At 40.3% G+C, this 27,052-nt stretch overlaps 3 protein-coding genes across 6 annotated transcripts; all 3 read right to left on the bottom strand.

Annotated features, from left to right (window-relative positions):
* Positions 1–1,089: 1,089 nt before the first annotated feature.
* On the bottom strand, positions 1,090–10,987 carry rrp12 (ribosomal RNA processing 12 homolog). Its single transcript, XM_006807980.3, has 34 exons — positions 10,782–10,987; positions 9,496–9,719; positions 9,294–9,377; positions 9,104–9,180; positions 8,674–8,779; positions 8,472–8,588; positions 8,183–8,321; positions 7,944–8,071; positions 7,752–7,850; positions 7,563–7,654; positions 7,366–7,477; positions 7,167–7,267; positions 6,942–7,056; positions 6,717–6,859; positions 6,518–6,639; positions 6,353–6,417; positions 6,091–6,253; positions 5,358–5,512; positions 4,798–4,865; positions 4,347–4,440; positions 4,078–4,236; positions 3,882–3,962; positions 3,691–3,796; positions 3,472–3,579; positions 3,223–3,380; positions 3,058–3,149; positions 2,799–2,954; positions 2,537–2,709; positions 2,335–2,445; positions 2,209–2,255; positions 2,039–2,117; positions 1,864–1,931; positions 1,697–1,779; positions 1,090–1,597 (listed from the first exon to the last, which is right to left on the bottom strand). The coding sequence occupies exons 1-34, from the start codon at positions 10,918–10,920 to the stop codon at positions 1,495–1,497; spliced, it is 3,867 nt and encodes a 1,288-aa protein (XP_006808043.2). The 5' UTR covers positions 10,921–10,987; the 3' UTR covers positions 1,090–1,494.
* Positions 10,988–12,088: 1,101 nt separating this feature from the next.
* ubtd1a (ubiquitin domain containing 1a) lies at positions 12,089–19,011 on the bottom strand. 2 transcript variants are annotated; one of them, XM_006807978.3, is made up of 5 exons: positions 18,723–19,011; positions 18,289–18,375; positions 13,720–13,947; positions 13,062–13,247; positions 12,089–12,942 (listed from the first exon to the last, which is right to left on the bottom strand). In XM_006807978.3, the coding sequence occupies exons 1-5, from the start codon at positions 18,772–18,774 to the stop codon at positions 12,728–12,730; spliced, it is 768 nt and encodes a 255-aa protein (XP_006808041.1). In that variant the 5' UTR covers positions 18,775–19,011; the 3' UTR covers positions 12,089–12,727. The 2 variants fall into 2 exon arrangements, with proteins under 2 accessions (XP_006808041.1, XP_006808042.1); XM_006807979.2 differs by lacking the exons at positions 18,289–18,375; positions 18,723–19,011 and adding an exon at positions 16,877–17,239.
* Positions 19,012–21,519: 2,508 nt separating this feature from the next.
* Positions 21,520–26,878, bottom strand: zdhhc16a (zDHHC palmitoyltransferase 16a). Of its 3 annotated transcripts, none has more exons than XM_006807976.3 (11): positions 26,743–26,878; positions 25,583–25,840; positions 24,820–25,014; positions 24,637–24,725; positions 24,276–24,304; positions 24,032–24,165; positions 23,779–23,862; positions 23,592–23,677; positions 22,532–22,655; positions 22,316–22,386; positions 21,520–22,183 (listed from the first exon to the last, which is right to left on the bottom strand). In XM_006807976.3, exons 2-11 carry the CDS (start codon positions 25,814–25,816, stop codon positions 22,081–22,083), a joined length of 1,149 nt encoding a protein of 382 aa, XP_006808039.1. In that variant the 5' UTR covers positions 25,817–25,840; positions 26,743–26,878; the 3' UTR covers positions 21,520–22,080. The 3 variants fall into 3 exon arrangements, with proteins under 3 accessions (XP_006808039.1, XP_006808040.3, XP_035771318.2); XM_006807977.3 differs by lacking the exon at positions 26,743–26,878 and adding an exon at positions 26,182–26,287; XM_035915425.2 differs by lacking the exons at positions 23,779–23,862; positions 26,743–26,878 and adding an exon at positions 26,182–26,287.
* Positions 26,879–27,052: the final 174 nt, after the last annotated feature.

The following is a 27,052-nucleotide window of genomic DNA, read 5'->3' as shown; positions in this document are numbered from 1 at the left end:
AACCATACTCAGGTACACAGTGACACTAAACCATGCTCTGTTGGTACTGAGGGGCCTAAAGTGTACTAAGAAAAAACACCATTGCGCCACCAGCCTGAATTTGAAAGAGGCAGAATGGGATCCATGCTTTCATGTTAGTTAAACCATATTCTCACCCTACCATTCAAATATTACTGCAGAAATCAAAACTCATCATTTTTCAATTTTGGTGTGCCTGTGCAAATTGTATTCTTAGCTGAAATAAGTGGCACCTGTTTTGGTCTTCTGCTGTTATTACCCATCTGCTTCAAGGCAACATGATGCAACTTCGACTGTAACAAGTGGCTATTTGAGTTACTGTTCCCTACCTATGAGCTTGAAGCAGATAACAGCTCTGAAAGTATTTTCACTTACAGAAGGTTGTGCTGGAAAATCCCAGCTGATCAGCAGTTTCTGAAATACTCAGACCAGCCCATCTGGCACCACCAACCACAACACAGTCTGAGTCACTTAAAACCATTTTCTTCCTCATCCTGATGTTTGGTTTGAACTTCAGCAGGTCATCTTGACTAAGTCTACATAACTAAGCGTACTGATTTACTGCCATACAATTGGCATATTTGATCAGGTGTAGCTATCTGCAAAATACCTCCTAAATTCTGACATTTTTAACTGCTTTACATGCTATTCAAATTCACATTTCTGAAAATAGGTGATACATTTGTCTTATATTTACACATAAATGCTGCTAGAAAACATGTAAAACCATGTTTCACTGGGAATTAGGGGTTATTGTAAAAGAAAAAGTTAAAATACAATTAATTGGCATAAATTTCTTAAGTGTCTTAAGTAGCTGACACGACTTATTTCACAGCAACCCAAGGAAAATGAATCACATAACAGTAATTTATGTTAACCCCCATAACACAAGCAACCTACATTGTTTGATTCAGTGTCTTCAAGTAACACTAACAGGTTCAAATATTCCACAAAGTTAATGGTGCATTTAGATTGAGCTGTAAAAGCTCCGTGAATGCAGCTTTTCGACTATTCAGAAGCCTACAGCACCCTCAAGGGACCAAAGAACACATAACAGGACACGCATCACACTTACAATATTGTTTGTATATTTCAGCACATAAATATACTCGTGTTCATCATAGCAGAAACATTTCTCTGATGTACAGCCAAAGGATAACAAAAACCATTAAGGCAGGGGAAGCCTGTAACACATCTGCTGCTGTGAAAGCTGTCAGGGACCATTTAAAGATGTCAAAGTCTAATAACACACTGCTTTCACCTTTGTAGACACTCATCACACAAAACAACTCAACACACACACACACACACACACACACACACACACACACACACACACACACACACACACACACACACACACACACACACACACACAAATCCTAGGTGTAAATCAAACTTTTGGCATATACATGAACATGCCATTGCACACAGTGCATTTAGAGTCCAGTGAGGAAAATACTCTGGTTTTTGTTTTCAGGCTTTCCTCTTTTTCTTCTGCATTTTCTTTCCAGACAGCGCCCCCTTCTGGGCTCCTCTCACCATGCCCTTGAACTGGCCCTGCAGTTTGGCACGTTTCCTTTGAGAGAATAAATAAAAATATGTTACCAACCAAATTTTTAAACTCCAGAGCTTTCAGAGTTTTACAGATCTACACAGTAACAGCAGCTGCTCATACCTGCGATTGAGCTGGGCCTTCTTCAGAGGGATGTACGCGTAAGGATCAAGCTTCCCTTTTTTCTTTACATCTCCTTTTCCTTTCTGAGGAATGCAAGACCAAAGAATAACCATTCCGAACTACAGCTCACAACTAGGACCACATCCAGTTACTGCTCTCAGACTCACCTTTGATTTGTAATCGGCTCCAAATTCCTGGCCATGTCCGAGGGGTCTGTGGATACCTGAACCTCCAGCTGCATAAAAAAGAAGACGTATAATCAGTATGACGTGTTTTAAATTGCTTAAACTTTTTTTAGCAACTTGTTTAAGTTGCTAAAAAAGTTAATTCAATTTAAGTTACCTTTATATTTCAACTGGGGTTCGATGTCCATTTCATCATCAAAGTTGTCATCATTAAACTTCCTCTTCTGTGACTTTTTCTGAGAGCGTTTTGAAAGGAAAGAGTAAATAAAATTGTGCTGAAATGTCCCAAAGAAGACAAACTCTGTAGGTTGAAGGTTAAATACTCACACTTTTGACTCCAGCCTCTTCCAGGATGTCCTCCATCTCGCCTCCATCTGTGAGGTTTTTTTAAATTGTTATCACTGTCTGATCACACATTAAGCAATGTACGGATCAGCACTGGATCTCACTTACCTTTGTCCTTTACATCCTCATCTTCATCTTCTTTAATGATCAACCGTCCATCTGAGGTCACTTTGAAGCCGTGGTCAGCCTTGGCACTCTTCTTCAGCTCCGGGTTTGTGGCTATGAAACGACAACAAACTGAGTATACTTTTGTTCAGAAATTAAACTGCAGGCAAAAAGCACCCATTAAAAACAAAACAGATGGTCTTACCTAACACTCTCTGCGAAACCTTAGGATCAAGGAAGTTAAGTGGGTCATCTTCCTCTCCCTCTTTGAGCCAAGCCCGTCCTTTCTGCTGTTTGCCTGCTTTCTTCTGAGCACCGCGAGGCTTTCCTTCATCCTCTGACAAATCACTGTCCGACTCAGCGAGAATCTCCTCGATACTTAAAGGGCAGAAGGTTTTTGTTTTTTTAAAGGAGATGGGAAAATGCATGATGAAAGGCAGGGTTTTATGTTGGGAACAGCGGCCTACCTTTCACCCTTTGCTTTAGGTGCTTCCTGCTCACTTTCGGAGTCGTCCTGCTCCTCTGTGGCCTGTTTCCGCCTCTTGTTCCGAGCCTCAGCCTTGCGGATGTTTGCTAGCACCTTGTGGTGCTCTGCAGGGAGCATACTCTTCACCAGCTCAAAACTGAGCACACGGCAAGGAAAAAAACAAAAACAAAACACACAATTAGAGCCACGAGCTAGCTGACAGAGCCCTGATGGCATCTATAAGAATGTGGTGCCTTTACCCAAATTTTCTGATGAATTTAGTGAAGATGTTCTTCAGCTTTGTTCTGAAGTGCCTTCTCATATCATCCCTAATGTTTCCAATGCCTTCCATCTGAACAAAAACAACAAAATATTCAATAAAATAAAATAATGCAACTCCATTAACTACAATGTACAGTTCATACCATGACAGTGACATGCGAGGACAGGGTCTTGGGGTCCATGATGAAGAGGATGACCTTGATGAAGCCTAAGGCAGCCTTCACTACCTCTCTGGTATGAGACGACAGCAGCAGACAAATGTTTTGCAGCAGCTGCTCCATGGTGGTCAGCTCTATAGAGTCTGGGAAAGAAAAGGAAGCACACTGAATCCAGTCCGAGACTCTAAACCCTGAAATCAACACCACTGAATTGCTAAAAGTCAACAGGCCTACCTTTGTACTCAAACACGAGGCGTGTGAGAGCCAACACTGTGCAAGTGATCATGGTGACGGAGCCCGTGAGTCCTGCATACACCATCACTAAATACTGCTCCATGGCATCTGGATCAGAGATGGAAGCGCAACTAATTACAAACCTTTACAATCAAGTTTTTTTTGTGGAAAGATTTGGGTCCATGCAAATTTAGCAGAAACAATATATATGTATGTTACCTTTAGTATTTCCACAGAAGCGGACAAAAGCATTTCCTATTTCCACCAGCAGATTATAGGCACTCTTACGAGCACCAACAGACACCTCCTTCGTACATATGATCACCTGAAAGACACAACATCCTTATAAAAACTGATAAAAACCAGTAGTCCATCTCTCTGTGTTTGCCAGCACTTGTTTGTGACAATACCTCTGGCAGCAGCGTGGTGATAAAGTCTTTGTGATCTTCATTTAACCTTCTTACGATGTGGCTCAGACACTTAAGTCTCGGCTGTGGAAAAGCAATACAAACAGAAAGATAAAAATCAGACAGCAGTATAAACCAAAATATAAAGTCCCTTTGGGTGTCTCGTTTATTTTACTTCTCTTTAAAACAGCACACTCACCCTTTTTGCAGGTGAAGAGGCGTTTTTCAGAGTCTCAAGCAGCACGACTTTGAGTGTTTCCAGATTGGACATGACAAACGATCTACATGCATCTCTCTCTCCTCCACACATCTCCTCTAGCACACGGTACGCCTTCTTCTGCATGCTTGACTCTTTTGTCTGAAAAAGAAATAAATCAATTTTTAAAAAAATGCACCAACAGAGACACAGTTAACAAGAATACTACTCAAGTTTGATGGGTTTAAATTAGAAACTACAAATGCTCTTACCTCCAAATATGGCCTTATCAGTTCAAAGGTTTTAGTCATGGTGACTTCATCAACACAGGGAGCCATAGCAACGACAAGATCCATCACTGACAGCCTAAAATGCAAATAAAGCCAAAACAAAAAGAATCAATTAGACAATGGGGGATGTTTAGAGGCTTCGTTCCTCAAGCTGTTCCTGATTTTGTGTAATTTTCTGCTGAGGGAGACTGCTGGCATCAGAGAGTGAAATCAGAGGTACACTGGGGGGTTTTTCCACCCATACCTAAGTGGATATTGCATAATATCCAAATGAATGACAAGACCCAAGGTTCCTTGAGCAGACTATTACATTTTAAAAAGATGACCAATGTCACTCACTTCTTAATGCTGTGGCTCATGAAGCTCAGTGTATATAAATCACTGATTCAGAAGGAGAGAAGTTTATAGCGAGAGATTCTCATTTATGACTTACCGTATGAACTCATTTGATTCTGCGCTGGTCAACCTCTCTGTGGCTTTTTGCAGGAATGTGCAGATCATCTGAGGGTTGATATTTTTTTTTATTATTACCATTAGTGATAAACCAGCATAAGAAATATGGCCTATGATGGCCTTGATTGCCTATAAATATATTAATTTCTGTACAAATTCAGATTAGATACGCTGAAATATGTCGTATGAAAAGTACTGGGCCACACATCATATTAAAGAGCTCATTGCAACAAGTCAAGTTATTACATGCCTACAAGTGGCATTGTTGGAAATGGAAACATTTAGGTTACAGAGCAGGCACACTGAGTGCTGAGGCTCATAGTCTGTAAAAGAATCCAAACCACCTCTGGCATTAACATCAGCACAAAAACGGTGTGCCAGGAGCTTCATGGCATGGTGTAAAGTGTAGGTGGCCCAGTACTTCTGACCATATAGTGCATGATCAGCTCTCAATGGCTGGAGCACTTCAAAGTGTTCAATATAGCAGTAACTGCTTGAAATTTAGTGTGAAAGAATGCAAGAAAAATAAACCGTACTAACCGGCATTTCAGTGATACCCAAATACACTTTGATGGTGTCCAGCACAGCCATCCTGTAGGTTCCAGACTCTCCACTAGCAGGCTGCTGGCTGTACACATTGAAAAGGATGGGCAGGAAATTCTTAGAGAAGCGGCCCACTTCTACCTTTTCTTCTTCTGCAGTGGAAAGAAAAAAAAGACACGAAACACTGTAAATGAACAAATTTAGAAGATTCAAGTGTTGGCCGACTTGATTTAACCCCCAGATACCTTTTTATCTTTCAATTATTACAACAAAATAAAGGGCATAAAGAAATGATGATCTTGTATTAAGGGACTGTTTCTCTTCCAATTATACAAATCAACTTCTGTCTTTTCTTTTCATGTGAACCTCCAGGCCTCCCATTTTGAAAGCTCTGACCACCAGCGCTTTGCACTAGCCTCCAAATGTGCTCTTTGTGACAGGCTTCATGGTCTTTTTCTGAATCTTACCTCTATGACTCTGCATCTCACTTCAATTTCATTTTTGTTGTAACTGACTTATTGACTTATATTCAAAGTTTAAGGTGGTCCACTGTTGAGACATTTAAGTTTAAGTTCAATAAGTGGATGTTGTTTCTAAAGTTAATGAATAATCATGTTGGATAAACACGATGTTAATATTGACCAAAATACTGAGGGTTATGAATGTTTCCATAATTGAGTAGACATAGGATTATACTGTTCTCTTACTGTGCGACCATGTGTTTTCCTACCTGTTGAGCAGCTCTTGTTGATAATGGTGCGTAGGGCCTGGCATACTGTGAGCCTCAGGTCTGGCCGTTCATTAATAACCATACCAAGAGTGCGGGCAATGCCTTTAAAAGCTGTCACCACGTCCACAGGGCACGTACAGAAGCCAGGAAGCATGGTCCAAATCTAAAGAAAGAAAAAGAAGAAAACAACACACGCTAAAAAAATCGTAATAATTCATTAAGTGGTTCTGTTTACTTATTTACATGAAGTTTGTAAAAGTACCTGAAGCTGTAAGGTGTCATAGACTTTGGCCTCCAGTTTTTGCCCTGTTTGCTCCAACTCTACAGCTACAACACAAACACAGAGCGATCTATCAGTACACACAAGCCAGAAAATGCACCTTTGTTCTACCTAACCCTCCAAAGGACCATACCCCTTTTTGTTTACCTCTCTGTTTAAGTGTAGAAGCCAAAGGGAGGAAATAGGAAGTGAAGAAACTAAGATGAGTGTTCTTCACATGATCTCTTACGACTGGGACCAGCCAGCTGCGTGGGAACTCCAAGTCATCGCTGAAGACAAAGAAAAAAGTTTGTTAATTTGTTAAGCAATAAAAACATCAAGAATACTACTATGTTTGTGTCCTTACTCATAGCCAGTGATGTTGAGAGGCACGGCACCTAGCACCACTTCGGGCCCCATGCTCTCCACAGCTCCTCCTACAGCCAGGTCCAACTCTCCACTGAAGGCAAAATGAGGGGTGGAGCGCAGGTCTGCCAGAGATTGCAGAGACTGTCCAGGACACAAAACATGGAGTTAAGCAAACTTATCTTACTTTGACAGCCTAGTGATCAGCAAAATTTTGTGGCAATACCTTAGTCATGATGGGATTAGCTTGTTTCCCTGCAACTCGATAGAAGCAACCCAGAATCTGCAGCACAAATGGCCAAGAGGCATGGAAGCGATAGGACAATCCTTCTTCTACAATACTGAAACACACATGCACAGCCACAATCGTAATGATGAACATTTATACAAAGTTCCTAAGAACAAAAAGGAAAAAAGACAGACTAGCATGCTTAACACTTAGGAAACATACCGAAACATTTTGCAGACATAGGAGGGGTTCCCTGAAGATGCTGTGCCAGTGACGGTGCCCATTTCCTCCATAGGAGAGGCAACACATTCAGTCAACAACGTCTGGAAGAGATAACCAGGAATAAATCTTCATCTGGGAGCGTGCACACAAGCATTTACATCATCGTCTGTTTAAGATACCAATCGTCATTGTCCCTTACCTTTAATGTGTTGGTGGCTGCAGAAACCACCTGAGTGTGAGGTGACAACAAGCAGGACATCGCAGCAGAAAAGAGGCGAGGGAGGTGACCCAAACTCAGAGAACTCTGCAAACTAGACGACAAGGACGTTGTGGACCAACAGTCGGACTGGAAAATGCACAGTTATGGGAATCTGTTGTACTGTTTTCATTTATTACCTCGCCAGGTGAATGTGCGCTTTCTCCATGACAGCAAGCCAAGCGAGCAGAGGCTGTAAATCATTCTCACTGGGCAGGTAATCGTACAGAGCCTGGAGATAAGAGATGACAATTGAGTTTTCACACCAAGCTTTGCATCATAACTAAAAATCTAACTTTAAAAATCTTGTTTGGTTTATGTTCACTCACAGTGATGATCTGTGCGTTGAGTTCTGGTGAGAGCGTCGAAGCATTGGGCTTCCCACTGAACAGCTGATGAAAGGCCTGCATGGCACTAGCGGTCACCAACTACAGTCAGAGACATCGACAACTATATCTGAGTATCCACGATGATGAACAAGGGGGATCTGGCAGCACCTATGAATATTTTTGTGTTCTCACCACATGACTGAGTGTCATCACTCGCAGCAGAGTCTCACAACAGGACTTGACAGCTCCCAGAGGAAACGTCCCCATCAGCTCCTTCAAAAGGCCAAGCACATGGAGTGTGGTTGTGTCCTCTTTACTGCCTATGGGGAAAAACACAGACATTACCCACAACCTGCTGGACAGCCATAGAGTCGCACAAACCTTCATCATATAGAGAACAACCTGTGGTCCTAATAAACCTGTTGTCTCACCTCCTGCTTGCTCCATTTCTTTTATGCAGAATTTGGCTGTGGTAACTGCAGCAGGATGATGGGCTGGAGCATTTTCTGTAAACAGGAAGTCACTGCCTCTAAGAATGGAGCAAACACCTTGCTGTGCTGCTTTACGGACCTGAAAGGAAAAAAATTCAATGGCACAAATGTCCTCACTTTTAGTATTTCACTGAATGTTTAATACAGCTGATGAGCAGTAAATCCAAGACAGACTGAAAGCATCTGTTTAGTGTGGCTGAGCAGTTACGAGCAGGCTGGTGGGACTCGCCTTAGGCTTGTTGTGCACTGTGAAGCTGAGAAGGCCATGGTAAGCCTGGAGAGTAGATGGGTAAGTCCACACAGATGCGTCCTGCTTCCTCAACAGAGTGGCCAGACATGACAGTATCTGCAGAGGAGAAAAATAACAAAGCTAAGTATTGCTGCAGTTGTCAAAAGAAGAGCCAAACAGACACAGAAACAAGCCCACTTACCCATCTGAGTGCCGAGGTAGTGTCACATGTGGCCTGTTTGGACATGACATCCATCAGAGCCTTGGTGGTGTCGGAAAACTTCGACTTGAGGACCGGAGCAGGAACCCTAAGGAATGCAACACGTCAAGCAGATGGAAAAATGCAACACACCAGTTGAATTTATTGTGGACATTATAAGCCACGCTTATATATCTTAACACTTTAAGGACTTTCTCTACTTTCTGTCGATGGCGGGTGGAGAATATCATCAGTTAACCTAACACGCATGTGTCTGAACTGTGAGAAGAAGCCTGAGTAAACCCACGGTTGAGAGACCGTGCAAACTCAGAGAGAGAAAAAAAGTCCCAAGCCAGGGTTCAAACCAGGAAACTTCTTATTGTGAGGAAACAGTGCTGCTTAGTGGAGTAATATTTGAGTATTTAGGTCCTACCGTTTCATGACAAGGTTGAGGAGGTATGCCACTGCAGCCTGGGATTCTGCTGTATCCACAACCTCCAGCGTGGTCATCTTAGAGGAAAATAAGATTTAGTGGATTTTGAGAAACAAAACCTAGATTTACATTGCCTTCTGATCAAACCACACCATAAAATCTAAAAGAATATTTTAAAAAAAGCACTCACCAAAGCAGCAAAGTACTCTGTTTCAGTCTCCTTCCCACCTTGACTGCGGATCACTTCAGTAACGGCTGCCAACACTGCACAGATCTGTAGAAGACAAAGTTAGAGCTGCAGGGAAGCTCACTGTCCAGCTTTGCTCACAATATAAACAGCACACAAACTAAAATGTTATCAATAAATGGTCCATCATAAAAGTGATGCCCACCTCTTTGTGTGCAGCTGAATTAGACTCCCAGAAGCGCTGCACCTTTCTAAAGGTAAGGTTGGAGCAGTCCGACAGGCCACTGAGGAAGGTACCCGAACTTCTTTGTGATACAGCCTCTTCTTGCTCTTCTTCCATGGCGGCATCTTTACGAGTGCCGATCTCCAGCGGACCGGCCTGCAGCTCATTGTGAAGCTTGAGAGCATCGATTGTGAGATCACTCTTTCCTGTGGGGTTAAAACGAAAAACAAAAACTGAATTCTAAAACCTTATTACACCAAATTCTGACCCCAAATTAGACATGGAGACAGATGTGCAAGAAAGCGCGACCTTTAGTTTTTCCCTTTGAATGATGAACTACCTAACCTCATCTGCACAAGCATGTGGTTGACTTGGAAAAAAAACAAAAAAAACAATTAACCTTCCCAAGCTGCTTTTTATTTAGGCATGCTAACTGTGAACCACTACCAAATCAACCATAGTTGCATGCCACCAAACCTATCATCTAATTTTCCATGCATGCATGCTTTTTCAGACATTTTCAAAACAGTAAAGACACTCCCAAAACATTGGAGCCTTTGCACACCTTAGTCCGATGCAACCAGTTTTCCTATTTTGTTTCTACAATATGTTCAGACTCAATAATAAAACAGCTGATGCTGAAAATATGTACAGGCCAACCTTTTAGTCTTAGGAAAAAAACTGAGCAGGAATCAATAAAGTGAATTGACAGTCTTAGCTTAGATCACCACTGATGACAACAATATCTTACCGATAACCATCCTAACTTTTGCTACACTATTCTTTACTTACTTTGGACTCTCATAATTAAGCAGACCAGATAAGTAAAGGGGAGTCACTTGTGCACGCTTCACCCAGTGTGCTGATGTAAATACTCTCAAATCACAGCTGGATGTTCAAACCTAAACATGCTGTTGCTCATACAATCAGCTGACTACAGAGCCAAAACAACCACCTTTGCGTTTACTGACAAACTTTGCACATTTATTGTAAAGCACATCTTTTCTAGGCTTAATAGTTGCAGGGCAGGTACTTTTACACAACTAAAGATGATAGCTTGGACTTTGAGCTCCAAACACACAAGTAGCTGTTGCTCTAAAACTAAACTGACATACAAGTTATTTAACCTGACAAAAAAAACATAGATGTGGCGATATGACGTTAAAGTTTCTGCCAGCAGCTTGAATGTGGCTGCTGATTGTATCAAAACCTAGAAAGATTAAATGGCTAACGCTAGCCGGAGACCCACGTGTAGAGGGAACGCTTACCGGTGGGTCGGCTGAAGAAGCGGCTTTTAGCAGCCTGACGAAAGCGACTCGTCTGCGGGTTAGAGTCGCTGCTGTGTCCTTTTTTCCACCGTTTGAGCTTCGACGCCGTCCCAGAGCGAAGTTTCCCCGATTTCACCATTTTCGGGACTGAAAATAATCACGTTACACCACCAACTGTGCCCGATTCTGTCGCCTACCAAACTACGTCACAGCTTTGCTCACGTGTCACAAGTTATGTTTCCTGAAGATGGCGCTGTCCACCACAGACAGCGTGAATAACATGAGCATACGGTCCATGACTGCAACTACCCTGACTGCCATCGTCTAAAGAGAGATATGACCTCTTCTGCAGATAAAGGAAACCCGTGACCTTAATTTAAGTATAGCTTTGTCAGGTGTGGCATATAAAACCATATAAAGAGAACGATGATACAACCAGTCATTACACCCATCTGCCATTTTAGGTACACATTTTCAACTGCTTTATCACAAACATCTTATCAGCCAATCACATGGCAGCAACTCAGTGTATTTAGGCATGTAGACATGGTCATGATGACCTGCTGAAGTTTAAACCAAGCATCAGAAAGGGGATGAAAGGAGATTTAAGTGACTTTGAAGGTGGCATGGTTCTTGGTGTCAGATAGGCTGGAATGAGTATTTCAGAAACTGCTGATCTGCTGGGATTTTCCTCACACAAACATCTGTCTTACAGATGATGGCCTGAGAAAAAGAAAATCTAGTGAGAAAAAATGTCTTGTTGATGCCAGAGATCAGGGGAGAATGGAGGACATGAAGGTAACATAACTCAGATAATGTATGCAGAAGAGCATCTCTGAAGGTACAACATAGAGATTGGCTACAACAGCAGAAGACCAGCTTGTGACAATCCTGCGATGTAAGAACAGTCACAGGGGCTTACCAAATGTGCACGATCAAAGATTATAGAAATGCTGCATGGCTTGATGAGTCTCGGTTGCTACTGTGTTATTCAAGTGGTAGGGCCAGAATTTAGCGTAAACAACACAAAAGCATGGATCCACCCTGCCTTGTATCAATGATTCAGGCTGCTGCTGGTCGTGTAATGATGTGGGGGATATTTTCTTGGCACACTTTGGGCCCCTTAGTACCAACTGAGCATCATTTAAATGTCAGCGCCTACCTCAGTATTGTTGTTAACCATATTATGACCACAGTGACAGCGAGTTAACAGAGATTTTCATCAGCAAAAGGAGGTCCAACCCTTATTGGGAACATCCAGTTCCAATTGCAGATCTTGGTGCCAATAAATAAATGAAAAGAACACCTTTAAATTTATAATATTTATTAAGTTATTCAAGTACAGTGAGCATCATATTTGTACATCAAACTACACCTTCTTGTTCATAGTGATAAAATTAAAAAAGCAAGTCTGGTCATCACTTATTCCCTTTTAAAAAAAGGTGCCTTCATTACATTCCCTGTCTTTACCATGAATGTACAGTAGTGAAATGAAAACAGTGTGCACATGAGCAAACAACATACAGTGAACGTTTCTACTACCTAAACACATGATAGTAAAAGAGAGTTAGAAAGAAAGATTTTTGTCTAGATTCTGAGGTGAACCATATTTAATTTATTCATAAGCACCAGAACAAACAAACATGACAAGAAGGGAAACCCATGTAAACAACAAAGCTGTGAGTTCATGGCTTCACAAATAGACGGACACTGGGATGTGCATCTTAGGGCTCTACTTTTCACCTAAAGTGTTTCAGTGCTTTTTTTCCCCATTTGGAAAAAGGAAAAATAGAAAAAGGAGCAATACAAAAAGCAATATATTTTTATATAAAAATGTACACAAAATTCCACCGCAGAATTAACTGGACAGTAATGTCACCAACTCCAGTTCCAGCAGCCCACCTCTGGCACATTCATGATCTTTTCTTCACCTTGCTTCATTTGCCTCAGTTAGTTATGACTGAGGGATTTATATTGACAATCACTTGGACAACAAATTCCTTTTGGATTTTAGTATCTTGCAGGCGAGTCTTGTCGGTCAGAAGCTTCCCGGAAAAGAACCACCTCTGGCGGGACACATCAATTTCTTCCTGTTCTTCTAGTAACTTCTTTAGCTCAGCGATGGTGTCTGCCATGCTGGCTGTGAGACGCACATCCTTTCCTAAGGGAGAAGTAGAGTTGACACAGATCTTTTTATCCAGGTAAAAAAAATCTCATTTCCAACAATCCATGCATAACGTGACTTTTAGAGATATACAGATGCATAATTCCAAGTCTTACCAGTTGATAATCGCACCCGCAGCTGGAACTCTTCTCTGCTCGGAGAGGGCTGAGATTGTTTTTGCGTCGATTCGGAAACCTTGCTGTCGCTGGATGTTTCAGTGATGAGGTTGACAGGCGGGGCTAATGTGTACGCTGGGAGCTGATAGCGGTTGCCCAGCTCATCGTAACACTCTGTGAGAGAGCCTGCAGAAGAGAAATAACCCAGATAAACAACCAGTTAAAAAAAACCCTTATCCCTCTCCACAATATACACAACTTTAACCTTGAGCTACACATGTCCTTCATTTCAACTGTTAAGAAATCCTGTCTGAGCATCAGTTTTCTTCCAATAGTAGCAGTTAAAAGCAGATGAGCATGTGAGAAGACTATGTGAGGACTGCTTTTTTTTTTTCCAGCTAACGCCATCAGGGCTTTCAGTGCATCAGACCACTCACAGCGGTCATGCAGTACTGCGACTATTATGTAACTACTACAACAGTAATCTCTGCACAGTTGATGGGATTCAGCAAACTGTTCTTTGACTTTGACTTTTAAAAATGATTACAGTGAGCTCTGCATTTACACTGGGAGGTCCAGTCCACTTACAGCGTATAATTTATAGCCAAATTATGCTTTCATATCTCAAAGGGGATTTTGTGTATGTGTGTTTGCATACCATGTGGTAATGTAATGCAGGCACCATCCACGATAGCCTGCGCTAGCTCCAGGTCATTGCACTCTGCAGCCAGGGCTGCTGCTCTGAGTGCATCCCAGATTTCCTTGCGTCCATCAAAGGCCGGAGCTGTATCCCAAAATTCATCCCTCTTGCTCCTGAGCTGGCCCTCAGTCATCGGGTACTCACTCTTCCATTTTGGACGCTCTTTCTTTAGAGGCTCATTGCGTCCTTAACAAAAAGAGAGGGAGGGGTAAAAAAAAAAAGAGGTGTTTAATCTAATTTTACAGACTGCTCTAAGAAATGACCAAGAGACTGTGACCCAGAAATAATCCGGGCTACGCTTTTGAAAACAACTTCTAGTTTATAAAAAGCAAAAAAACAAACAACAAAAAAAACTTTGTTGCTAATTTATTCTAATTACATAATAAAGAGATTACATGGTGCGAATCCAGGTATCTGGTAGTAAACTACTTATTACGTAGATGTCTACTAAAGTGGATAAGGTCATCACTGCTCCAAAAAAAACACCTGAGCTCTGTACTATTACATCAGGCAGCCAAGGTCAGGAAATATTTTTGTTTTACTCTGATGTGAAGTGTCCTTAAAAGAATTTGGGTATAAATGCACTGAATGCATTAAATGTTCTTGGTTTGAGTCATGTAAACACAAAAAGGGACAAAAAGCTCATCTTAATACCTTGTACACACACACACAATCACTATCTGTGATATTTAGCAGTTTCTGCATAGGCTGACTATAGCCAGTAACCAAAATGCGCTTTTTTTGTCTTTTACTTTTGTTTTCTTTAAATCAGAGCTCCAGCAGCAGTATTTTGTACACCTACTGCAGGTGTTTCTTTGCTAGCTATTGGGGTATAGCTGCTGTACTGGTGTACCAAAAAGTCAATTTGCTTCACAGAGAGAGGAAAATCAAAGTGATTATTTATAGTGCTGTGGATTACTGCAGTGGCCAGTAATACACACATGCGCACGGACAGGCGCTCACTCACAAGCAAACACCAGTGGATTATAGGCAGTAAGCAGGTCCCACATAACAGGATTTATCTGTGCCTATCCCTTAAGGCATTGGATAGGACGATGACAACCCTTTAGCCAATGAAAGGCAGCCAACAGACACAGATCTGCCACTGCACGCACGCATAAATACAAACACAAAGCCACTACAACTCAATTACACTGTCACTTTATCGAATTACGGAGTGTTTACAAACTGCTGCAAAGCGTGGTTTTGTCTCTTTCAAATCTGATTTTCCAACAAGATCAAAGGATGCCTTTATTAAATCTTGAATAACATTTAGCAATGATACACATCCCTATAGACATAGATATTAAAGACATCTTCTGTGGCACTGATCTACAAACCAGCTGAAATATTATAACACTGACAACACAGTACAAAAGGCCTCAAAACATTGTTACTAAATTCCAATGTAAAATTATGCTTTTGAGTTATATGAAAAATTTGCTCATTTCAGTTGGTGAATTCCCCCAAAATTTGTCTGGTTGAATTAAATTTGTACATAGACACCTTAATCCTAAAGACAGATAACAAAATGAGCACATATGGTTATATTAAATGTATTCTTTTGAACTGCTCATTAAGTTATTCTGCCATTTATTACTGTTTTTTACTCATTAAAAATGTTTACATTTAAGTTGCTTACTTCATTCTGTCTCATGTGATTTATATTCCTCACACATTACACTTTGGATTGAATTAAACAGACATGTCCAGCCTGAGCACATCTGCTGAATGTTAAAGCTTTGCAAGTTCATTTATATAAAACTTTCAGGCTGAGCTTTCACGCAGAAGTATGACATTTATATTATTTATAATTTACACTTTATGCATTAAAAATTATGTGCAAACTGGAACTGTCCCACACTTCTAAACCCATGAGCAGAATACCCCTAAAATCTAGAGACGGCTATATAAAACTATGCCACCCTGTTCCAGTGTTTGCAGCTTTATTATAATAATAATATTCTTTGCTTTTACTTCTCTTACAAAAACATTTATTTTTAGCCCGTGTAATGTTGATTATGCAGCCAGACACACATGCAAAACTAAATTAACATGCCGGCCAAACAAATGCAAATTAGATTGTTTGTCTGGAATCCTAACAAGTGACCCTGCCAGCAGACATGGGAAAATACACAGTGACAGTTTTGGGATTGTGCAAGTCTAAGACTTTCAGAATGAGAGTGCAGAACAAAACATGCCAGATTTTATTTCCTGGTTGTACATTTTGTTACATAACAGTATGTACAAGCATTTTTGCTTTGGTTGTGTTTACTAGATTGAAGCAGATGCAATCAGTGCTTAGTGATGACGACCTACAAAATATAAAAATGTTTCATCCACCTCGCTGCTGCACTCAGTTTGTCAGTGTTAGTGTTTGCGTAGAGGGAGATCAGATTTGACAGCATGTCCTTTAGCTGTAAGACTAGCTCCCTGGAAAGATTAGCACTTTAAACTGAAGCGAGTGAGCAAGTTTGACTTTCCTGAGCTAAAAATGTGCAGGTGGAAGTAAAAAATATATATATATAGTACAAGTAAATCTCTGCAATAACAGGAATGAGATTAAAAGGTCTAATGTAGACCTGCTGATTATGCAGTATGATTTTATATACCATTTTAAACAACCACTATAAGCAGAATCTGTGAGCAGTGTTGTATCTACCTACTGTAAAATGTGCATGTATTAGTAAGTTCATAATAACTGTATAATAGATAATAGAAAAATACACAAAGTCAGATATGTCAACATCTGCGCAAGTAAAAAAATTATCAACAAAGTCTTCATACATTTAAGATACACTTAAGGTGCAAAAGCTTTGCAGCTTTTACACCTTAAATGTTTTAACTAATAAAATGATGATCCATTAAAGCAGGCTTTAATGGATCATCATGAAAGTATTAAAGTCAAAGGCAGCACTGAAGATACAATCTGATTTTCATTTGTTATTGTAAATCAGTTTTTCACCTGCGCTTCAAATGCTTATTCACCAATTACCACTACATAATGGCATTATAACAGCAAAAACATTAGTAAAGACTACAACACATACCCCTCTGGGGCATTTTATTGCACCCAGAGTAACTTTTTCCACCCCTGACAAAAATCTATACTTACTTTTAAGCAAAATCTTCAAAGGGGAATTTGGAACCTGATAGTAATTGTATTCCCTTGAGTTTGGTACTCCCATTGCTCTTCTGTCTCTGAGGTTTGATATACGCCAAACTACTGTACATCAAAAGTCCTTAACGATGAGCTACAGTGAACGATCCCGAGGAAGAGGACAGTCTCCGCTCGGTCGGACCAGCTTGAAGAAACAAATGCCTGATCTAGTTCACCAAGCTGCGCAGACTAAGATTCACAGCTCTGCTAATCATTGTTACATTTCCCCAGTTGCTGAAAAATGACTGCTCCCCTACCACTTTTATCCCCTTCTACTAACAAACACATCACAACCCCAAAATAACTTTGAATCAATTCATGGAAACAGGTAGAATATAGGAGGAGAGCATGTTGAGTGTCCTTGGCAGAAGGTGGCGTCTTTACACAAGAGCCCTAATCCTATCAGCTCTATTTAGAGCTGGGATAAAAATACTCAGAGGCAAAGTGCTAAACCTATTAGCACACAATAAACCGTTGTCAGACAATTACAGTCTGATTCAAAGGAAAGCCAATGTCTACTTCGAGGAAATGTCCTGAACAGGCGATTCTTTTTCTTTACTAAGGCTGTGATAATTATAGAAATACGATGCTACTTTCTCACAACCGACAATGAGGCAGTTCATTGAATTTCACCAAACTGTGAGGTCTGAGCTTATGATGGTGATCTAAATGTCTAAGAGGTCATGCCTGTCTTGCAGGTAATGTATTTCCTTCTGCATATGAATGTGTTTTGCACATAAAGCACATCATGTACCAAGTAGGTCAATCTCTGATTGAAAAACTCTCTGTGGAGGCTCCTGCTGCTGCTCAATGCATAATGAATGGCAGTCTAGCGCAGCACACAGGCTCTGTGAATGGATTGAACAGTGTTTATATAATCTGTCCTATCAGGCCAGGTCCTTAAACCCAGATTAGACACATGACTAAGCCACAACACATTTAACACCTGAAACTATAAGTATTCAGAATAACAAAGGCGTAGCTAGGATGCAACACCTGGCAGGTGCTACATGAATGTATATGCAAGTGTAAATAAAAATGCAGAAAGTGTCTCGTTGTATTGGTTGAATTCAATGACAGTAAGTCCCATTATTATGTAGTGTTTAACTGATGTGCTTAAATACATCACTATACAGTAATCTCCCTACCGCGATGGTAATATTGGAAAATAATAATTTAATACAAAAGTGCTGGTCAAGGAGGAATATTAGAAGGGTCTCTCAAGCTCAAGAGTTACATCACCACAAACTGCAAGTCAGCAAAGATGTAGAGAAAGCCATTACTGGTTTGTGCTTTGCGGACATGATGTCCTAAGTATGAAGCTGCACTTATTTCAACATCTGCGAAGCCAATGTCCAGCTTCTTACCTCCGCGTTTTTTGCTCCTTGTCGAGTTTCGGGCACTCCCTTGTCCATCCATCCTACTCCTCCCCACACAGCCTCCCATCACTGTCCCTACATTTCAGATCAAGGAGAAATCTGTCATATTTTACATATTTTCGAATATAAACGCTTTGAAATGAACGTGCAATAATGTCACATAAATAAACTGTTGGTAATGATGTGAAATTAAGTGCCTTATATGAAAAACACCATCAGGGAATGACAGCTCAGCACGCCTTGTTCTTATGAGGTCAGACGAGCTGATGTGTTTACGTCACGTGTACCGCCAGCTGACGGGGACACGCGCCTGAAGCTAATGCCAGCTGATTATTTCCCACGCACGCGTCCAGAGTTGTGTTTTTGCACTCTTACATTTTTTTTAATGAATCCAAATCAATGCATATATTTATTTTACATACCGGAAATCCAGTCTGCTAGATTATGCATTCGTCTGCAGTTTGCCTGCCACATCCGAACTTCAGGTGAAGTTAGAGCCTCACGCGACGATCAGCAGAAGAGGTGATCAGACAAGTAGGAGGACAGGCACAGACCCAGTGTGTCACAGACAGGCGATGTGTCCAGGTGGTCTCTGCAGAGCCTTTAGTAAATCTCAGCCGCTTCTCCAAAAATATGAGATCAGTATCCACATTTCCTCCAAATCATAATGTACACAGCCTACCAACACAATCCGTCCACACTGATCCAGAATTAAAGCCTTGCAGTCTGTACGCATGCGTAACTTACAGCGGTCGCGTCAGAACAAGACAGGAAACTGCTAAACCGCTCCTTCGGGATAATAGCGTGGCTGAAACGTAATTTAGCCGTCTTTTAACCACCATTTAGAGTTTGAAACGACAGAAAAATGTCTCTAAAATAAGTCCTGTCAAAGACAAAACCTTTAAAATGAATTTATTGGGTTATTGCACAATATATTGTTACATTTTTCAACTGGGGTTTTATTCTGAAATGAATGGCGGAAGTTTTATTTATGATTCTTAGGTTAATTGATGCTATACTGTGGTCTCCATAAAACGTGACATTTCTACTACAAACAACTGCAGTTTTAGTTAATTTAAGAAAAACACCACTGGCACAACTGTTACTCATCTATCTACAGTTTCAGCTACATGAAAGTGCACAATGTGTCACATACAAATATGCTATTTCAACAAAATTTTCAGAAGTAAAACTAATCAAGCTTCTGAAATTTACAGCCTGTTCAGTCTATTTTGGTGTGTGGGTGCTCCCCTCCACAACACTGAATCTGAGTAACATGTTGCCTAACAAAGTGTGAAACACTAAATCAGTGTGGGACAGCTCATCTGACTAAGGTGTCCACAAACTGGGAATAAGTCCTGACTAATCCTGTATTTGTGTTGAGTAATTAGTAGTTATGAATAACTATGGATGAATGCATAAAATGTGTAAATGTGTGTAACATTCTTGCGTTTTCTAACCTTTACAATTGGGGACTGTTGTTGTGATTTGGCGCTGTGTAAATAAAATTGAATTGAATTTTAAAATGAACCACTCACAGACAGTTGTGTGTAGACCTCTCGCATCTTAATTTTTTTGCCTATATTTAGGTGACAGCACACAGACTGTCCACATTGAAATATCTAAATTTGCTATACGAGGACATCAGTGACAGTTTCAGGGCGTGAACATCATTCTACAACCAACCGACTCCCATCAACCCACACCTGTACGACACACCTGCACAAATATAAAGGCATCTCTGTTACAAGTTGTGATGTGAGCTAACATTTGCAGACAACATCCCCAACCTGTTTTTCTTAGCAGTGCGCCCAAGTGAATCACAGGGGTCACAAAAGCTTTAAAAATGTCAGCCTGCTCCAGAGTTTCCTATAGTATCAGTGGTTTATTTCATGGTGAGCAGTGTTAACAAGCTATAGCTTTTAAAAGTTAATCAGAAGCAATGAAAAAATAGCTTTTACTCCATTTTTGCACCTCACCAGCTGGTGACACCATAGGTGGCTGTCTAGTGTTCCTATGCCCAAAAAGTCCTTGTCTAGGCACATGGTAATCCATGCCAAATTTAGTCCTGGCACAAAAAGCACAGCTTATCCGTTAGTTTATTTAGAGTGTACACAAGAAAGTGTAAAACACCTAATATAAATAACCTGACGTGTCTGATGAGGTGAGATGCATCAGTGTTTTGTTTTGGACAAGGTTCAGTCTCCCACAGTGGCATGACATACAATTCCTGAATACTGAGTACATAGAACTGAGCATCCAGTTCTCTGAGGGCTAAAAGATTATGTAAGTCGCTCATCTCACGATCTCCCTCACCTTGTTTTGACCTTCACAAAAACACATTTGGTCGCATATGCAGCTGTCAAAACTGCCCACAACTAATTTGTACCATACATGCAATGCTAAGCTCGGCCCACAGCCATCATAAATCTAGCTCAGTAATTTCTCTCAGCAGTTCACATTATCACTTGTTACAGAAATAAATAAATAATAATTTAAAAAAAATGATTTTTCTTTCTCTTTACTATCAATTATTCAGATCTTTTAAACAATGAATAGTCCAAAGCCCATATTTCACGTGTTAAACGCTGACATCTGCTGGGAGACTGTGTATTGACAGGTGTGTTTGTGTGTGTTTCAGTGAGTGGGCGGGTGCGATTTGCAGTAGCAGGGTGAACGCGGGTTACAATCAGGATGAAATCTGCTTAATCTCTGCTCTCTTTATCTGCCAGCCTTTGTTTTACACCCCCCGCCCCATAACTGACGACACCAGCACTGTTTTCATTTTACCAAGCAAATGCATGAATCACAAAATGTTTAATATTTACTTATTTCTAACTATAATGTTTTCCATAAACAGACTGTTTCATTATCACTATCTTGTTTATTTAGACTTGTTTATTTGCTCAAATCTTGACGGATCTCAACTGCAGTGTGTGCTTATTTGTGATGTAATAGGTTTCATATGAATCTGCAGCTCAAATCTGGCCAGCATTTCCAAACAATCCACCCCTTCACGCTGCATCCCTCTGCGTAACACTGTGACATAACCCCAGAGCTGCAGTTAGGAAGTGACCCTAAAGCAAAATATACAAAAGGCAAAAAAAAAAAAAAAAAAACTCTCAATATATTGCTGACATGTATGTTGATATATATCCACAGCTAAGTATTTACTGTATAATGTTATAAAACAGTGACTGTACCCCTTAAAAACACAATATTAACAATGTAGAATTTATTTAATGTTGTAAAGATTAACTTAATACGTACAAAATTCAGATAAATAACATCATAATGGTACTGAAATTCCCCGTGAGCGTTCAAATCAAATGATAATATCAGACTAGGGTGTGCAAACAAGACAGGCGGAGGTGCCGAGATAAACCCGATGTGTCCGTGACCTTAGTATTTTTCTTCTGCTACTTCTTTTTTTTTTCTTTAAATAAAAAACAGCTCAGGTCAAAGCTGAGATGGTTTGCTTAAAAAAAAATCATTTAACAGTTCAGTCAGTATATTTGGCTTATAAAACTATCAAACTCATGCTCAGAGTCAAGTAAAACCAGTACAGAACAAACTGTGACACATTGCCTTGTTGAGCAATATAGACTGCAGAAGCAAGAGCAATGCAACAGCAAGTTTTTTGAGGTATTGGAGATTGACGTAAATCCTTTCACTTAGGTGTAGCCACCAAGCAGGAATCCTTTAAGCAAACCCCATCAAGTAGGTTGACAGAGAAAAGACTGGTAAATTAGACAAGTAGGTATGCCTTAGCAGAGTCTGTCATACAGGTATCAAATCCTTTTTAACTGGGAAGACAGCCCACGTCAAGCCATCACCATGTGGGGGGTGAGCAGAGGGAAGGAGAACACGCGTCACCCAGTGACTAAAACCAAAAGACAAAAACAAAAGCAGAAATTACAAGAAGCACAAGGTAACATTAGTCACATAAGGTGCAGAAAACAAAACAGATTTCTGTTTCTTAGAAAACAGAAATCTGAGAGGGAGAGAGACAAACCTTCTCTTCTCCACACCTAAGAAGATTTTCCAGTTATTCAACCTGCTGTAGTTAAAGGGGTTTCTGTAAACCTGACGGAAAAACAAAAGAACAGGAACATGTTACAAATGACCAACGTCACTTTAACCAAAGGAAAAAATATATATTTTGAGGATTTGAAGTCTCCTATGTCTTATCACAACATAACCTTCACATTTTATTTAGGTTCATGGCTACCTTTCCCCATTTGGCCATCCGCTTTGTTTCTTTGCTGTTGATATGTCTTTCAATACTCGTCTCTCCTCTGGAGATGAGAACTGCATGCCAGAAGGTCAAAGCTCCCAGTGCCACTCCCACTGTGCTGTTACAACAAAGCACAATTCACTTTATCTTCTGCATGGATGACAAAGACAACAATCCTGTTTTGATTCAACTCTACCTTTATACCCTACTGCTTTGAACAAGAAGTAAGAAGTAAAACGAGTGTGAGATTACATACCCAGAATCCTTCGACCGATAATACTTTCTTTTTTTCTCTCCTGCTATCTTCCTAAAGCAATGGTTAGATTTTTTTTTTTATATTTCTTTCTATTTATCTTTAAATAATATCCATTAGCTCAATGCTCAAAAGGAAGAGTTTGTGACCCCCTTGAAATTACCAGGATTTCTGAATGGATTATTAAAATTATGTATTCAAATATGTCACAATTACAAATATAATCTATTACTTGACTGAAAAACTCTCATTTTAATGCCTTTGTTGAGGAAGAAGCCATAGTCCAGGCTGGATAACCCTTTTAAGTTAGCACTTCAATCAGACTTTAGCAAAAACTGACAACAACTTTTGACCAGTAAATATTTCTGCATGTCTTAACTGGACAGCCAGGCCACCATCCCAACTGGTTAAGGTCTTTAACTGTCACTCAGGGGTTTTTTTTTCCTCAACTGTTCTGTTGTTTATTTTTTATTTGCTTGTTGTCACTATCCAACCTCTCCTAAGCATCAGGCTTCTGTCCTGACATTCTCCAGAAAAGGTTTCTTGCCACAGTTTTGGATTCTCAGTCTGGGTCCTAACAAAGCAGCTCCAAACCATGATGCTAACTCCACCATGCTTAGTGCTTTTTTGTCAACCCATAAAACACAGATCGGTGTCTTAGACGTGTTGTGGAACATCCATGTGCATTGCAATTTAGCGAATTTTGCAGGTGATTGGAGAAATCAGAAATCCTTGTAAGTCAGTTATTAAAGTTTTTCTTACATGTATGTGTGAAAAAGCAACATAAAATGCACTTTTTACCTGGTGAGGACCCACATGTAGATGATGCTCTTATGGATCATCTTATCCTTAAATGTGTATGGAGGAGCAGGGGTCTGATAGTGGGTCTTTCCAAAACAAAAAACAAACAAAAAAAGATAAGTAACTGAAAATAAATAAATAAATAAATAAACTTAATAATGCTGTGTGTTGGCTTTTGAAGCGCTACCTGGCCAGAAGGAAGAAGCCCTATAAGCAGTCCCATCCCTGTTACCGGTATTCCAGGCTTTTCCAATTCCAAATGTTTGAAGTGCTAATGGAACAGCCCACAAACCCAAGCATTAAAGACAGAAAAAAGCAGAGTCAATAAAGAAATGCGAAGGCCCCAAAGAGAAAGACACCAGACATGGAGGCTTTAAAACAAATCTAACTACAACAAAACACCAGCAGACCTACAGGCAGCAACAGCCCGACTATCTCACCTCGAGTGCATTGTATGCATCTAGGAACAGGTTTCTCCCACTGATGCTACAGTATACACAGCCCAAGGTCATGAAGAGACAGAAGGAGAAGAAGTAACGGTGATTAAAATGGCCCACACAGTTATTTAACCAGGCTGAGGTGCTGACATTAAGGAAAATTATGTCCATCTCTCTCTATAAACATATACATTTTCTGACGTCCTTCTGAAATAATCAGCTGGAATAAATTCAGCACAAAGGATACGACAATGATGGTCCATTTTCAAAATGCATCTGCAAAAGCAAGAGAAAAACATTAGTTTGATAATTGGTATTTTAGTTGTGTGATTTTTTTTAAGGGAATGTATTCTAATCATATCTCAAACTGCAAAATAATAGTCTGGGAAGACTTAAAGCATGATAAGATTTTATGGAATGAAGATAGCAATACTAGAAAAACTAACCTAGAGATACAAGAAGTCAACTGTCAATGAAAACATCTTAATTTTGAATGTTGCGATTTGATGTAGCCACAAAATAAGGTCTTGTATCCACCAACATACTTTAGCTTTGACATTCAAACACCTGATACTTATAAACATATAATAAAACAGATAAAAACTCACCTGTTACAGATCCCACAGTGGTGTGTTCTTGCTGGTTTAGGAATAATGCACTTTTTGCAGACTGATACAACTGGACCATCATGTTTTTCCTATGACAAAATAAAAGTTTGTTTTGTTTTATTTATTTTTTTTAATACAAAATTTCCAGTTTAAAGTACAAAAAAACTGTAGCTGATATCTTACTGTAGGGGGATACCCAGGAGAGGTGTTAGCGGCTTTGTAGTAATGGAAAGCAATCATGATGAGGTTCCAATGTCCATAACAAACATGCCAAGCGATCCACGGAGGAGAGTAAGTGTTAAGGATCAGAGGCAGCAAGACCACATAGGCTATCCCCACGATGGAGCTGGTCAGTATCACCACCAGGTAAACAAACACCTTAAAGAAAAAAGAATGATCAGACAATGTGAGCAGTTATGCAGGAAATCACATTAGATCTACATTTAAAGCTACATCCAAGAACACACATTTTTTTTTCATTACTGTCAAAACCCTTGGTGCAGGCTACTATCAAAGAGATTATATGTGCCTACACCCTCTTGTATTTAGGTCAGGAGTGTCTACACCCCAGATCTGAAACATTTTAATGAATGAGGATCTGTTGTTATCCAATAAGAAAGAGAATTGCCCCCGCGTAATGTTCATTGTGCAGACTTGATATGACACTACCAATAATGATTATCTGAAGTTAGGGGGACTGTGATCATAGGAGCTTCGGTAGTTAACAAAATCAGACGTTCACAAAAAAAATGTCATTGTTTGTTGTTATTATCCCACAAACAACAACTGTGACCTGTGTGTGAAAGATCATATTTTTCCGAAAAGGTTATTGTCCTTATTTTCCATCACTGCAGTGGTCTCCAGAAAAAACAAACAAACAAACAAACAAACAAACAACAACAACAACAACAACAACTTTCTCGTAACCATTTAAAAGCACACTCACCAGACCAAACCACCGGGTGACGTAATCCACAGTCAGGAAAACTGGTTCAAAGACTGAGTCAAACACCACATCTGAGTCTGTGAGCGAGTTAAAGTAGAGTGATTTTGCCAGCAGTCTCATATAAGCCCATATTTCCCTAATCCACAAAGGAAGCCTGTTCTGTCCCCGCCTGCTACACAACCGCAGCCGCACACAGCGCAGCAGGTGAAACGCAGAGCTTGAACACCACCGCATTTTGCATTTGTAAAATGCAAGCACCTGCAAGAAGAAAGAAAACATTAGGATTAATGAAAGTCAATCGTAAACTCTCACTTCCCAACCTCTGCCAACCTGATGTGCAAGACTTAAAAAAATGTGAGGAATGTGTATGCTGCTATGTCTAACACAAATTTGTACAACAGGAATAATAAAAAAAGGAATTCAACACAATTTGGAAACACAAAAGGAAAATGATAAGTTTGTTGATAACAAACAACCCAAGCCCCAAGGATACTCCATTTAGTCTTACCCATAAGAAAAATAAATACATAGTTAACAGCAGCTGAAAAAGAGAGAACACGTCTGCCCTAATCAGCTCGGTTGAGCAATGTCTAACTTACCAATAGGTGAATTTCAGAGCAAGTCAACTTGGACTTCTTTTTCCCAGTTAATTTGTTTTGACCGCTAGTCATATCAGTTTCAGAGAGCTGACACCTAAACTACTTCATTAGGTACGACTAAAGGCGTGAGTGAAAGAGCCAGAGCATTTGCAGGTACATACGACAGAAATGCACAGGTAACCAGAAGAACATGTGTTTCCAACATGTACCAGTCTTGCTGTGCTGCATTCCAGACAGGGTGGAGTCTGGGTGGAGGCTTTTGGCAGCTAGATAAGGTGAGAGGGGGACAATGATTTTTGTTGTGGAGTAGGCTGGTCACCTGCAGTTAATGACAAGCAAGCCAAAAACCACTGCATGGCGATCAGCCATAGCTGTCACCTCCCTGAATAAAGTAACACTCAATGTGTCCATAAGACATGTTGCTGTGAATACTCTCCGTGAGTCATAGCGCTCCCAAATCCCTTATTTTTGGATGTCACATACTGCTCTCTTTTTCAAATATTCGTCTCGCGCCGTGCATCACATTTTACTGATATTTTACAACATTTCTTTTTTACTCACTGTTTTATGAAGACGAGACCCCCACCGAGACCACCCCTCCCGTCAACATTTTCAAAAGGAAGACAAAAAACGGGATTATAGCCACATATTAGCGAGGAGGAGCAGGATCACGGACCTGTGACAGTTAAGCGCGGAATCCTCCAATTAATGCGCATGCGCTGGAACACCACCGAACGGCATCGTGGTAGTCTGAGTCAGGAAGTGATTTCAACAGTTATTTTTCTTCAGGACTTGACATTTATGTTTCTGAATTTTCTGTATTTTATGTTATAACACGTACACATATGCATAACGATTCGGCTACATGCAT

This window comes from Neolamprologus brichardi, chromosome 13 (assembly GCF_056152115.1).
Source record: "Neolamprologus brichardi isolate AB-2024 chromosome 13, ASM5615211v1, whole genome shotgun sequence".
NCBI classification, from domain to species: domain Eukaryota; kingdom Metazoa; phylum Chordata; class Actinopteri; order Cichliformes; family Cichlidae; genus Neolamprologus; species Neolamprologus brichardi.
The sequence above is the reverse complement of the archived record's forward strand: the minus strand, read 5'-3'. Positions and strand labels throughout refer to the sequence as shown.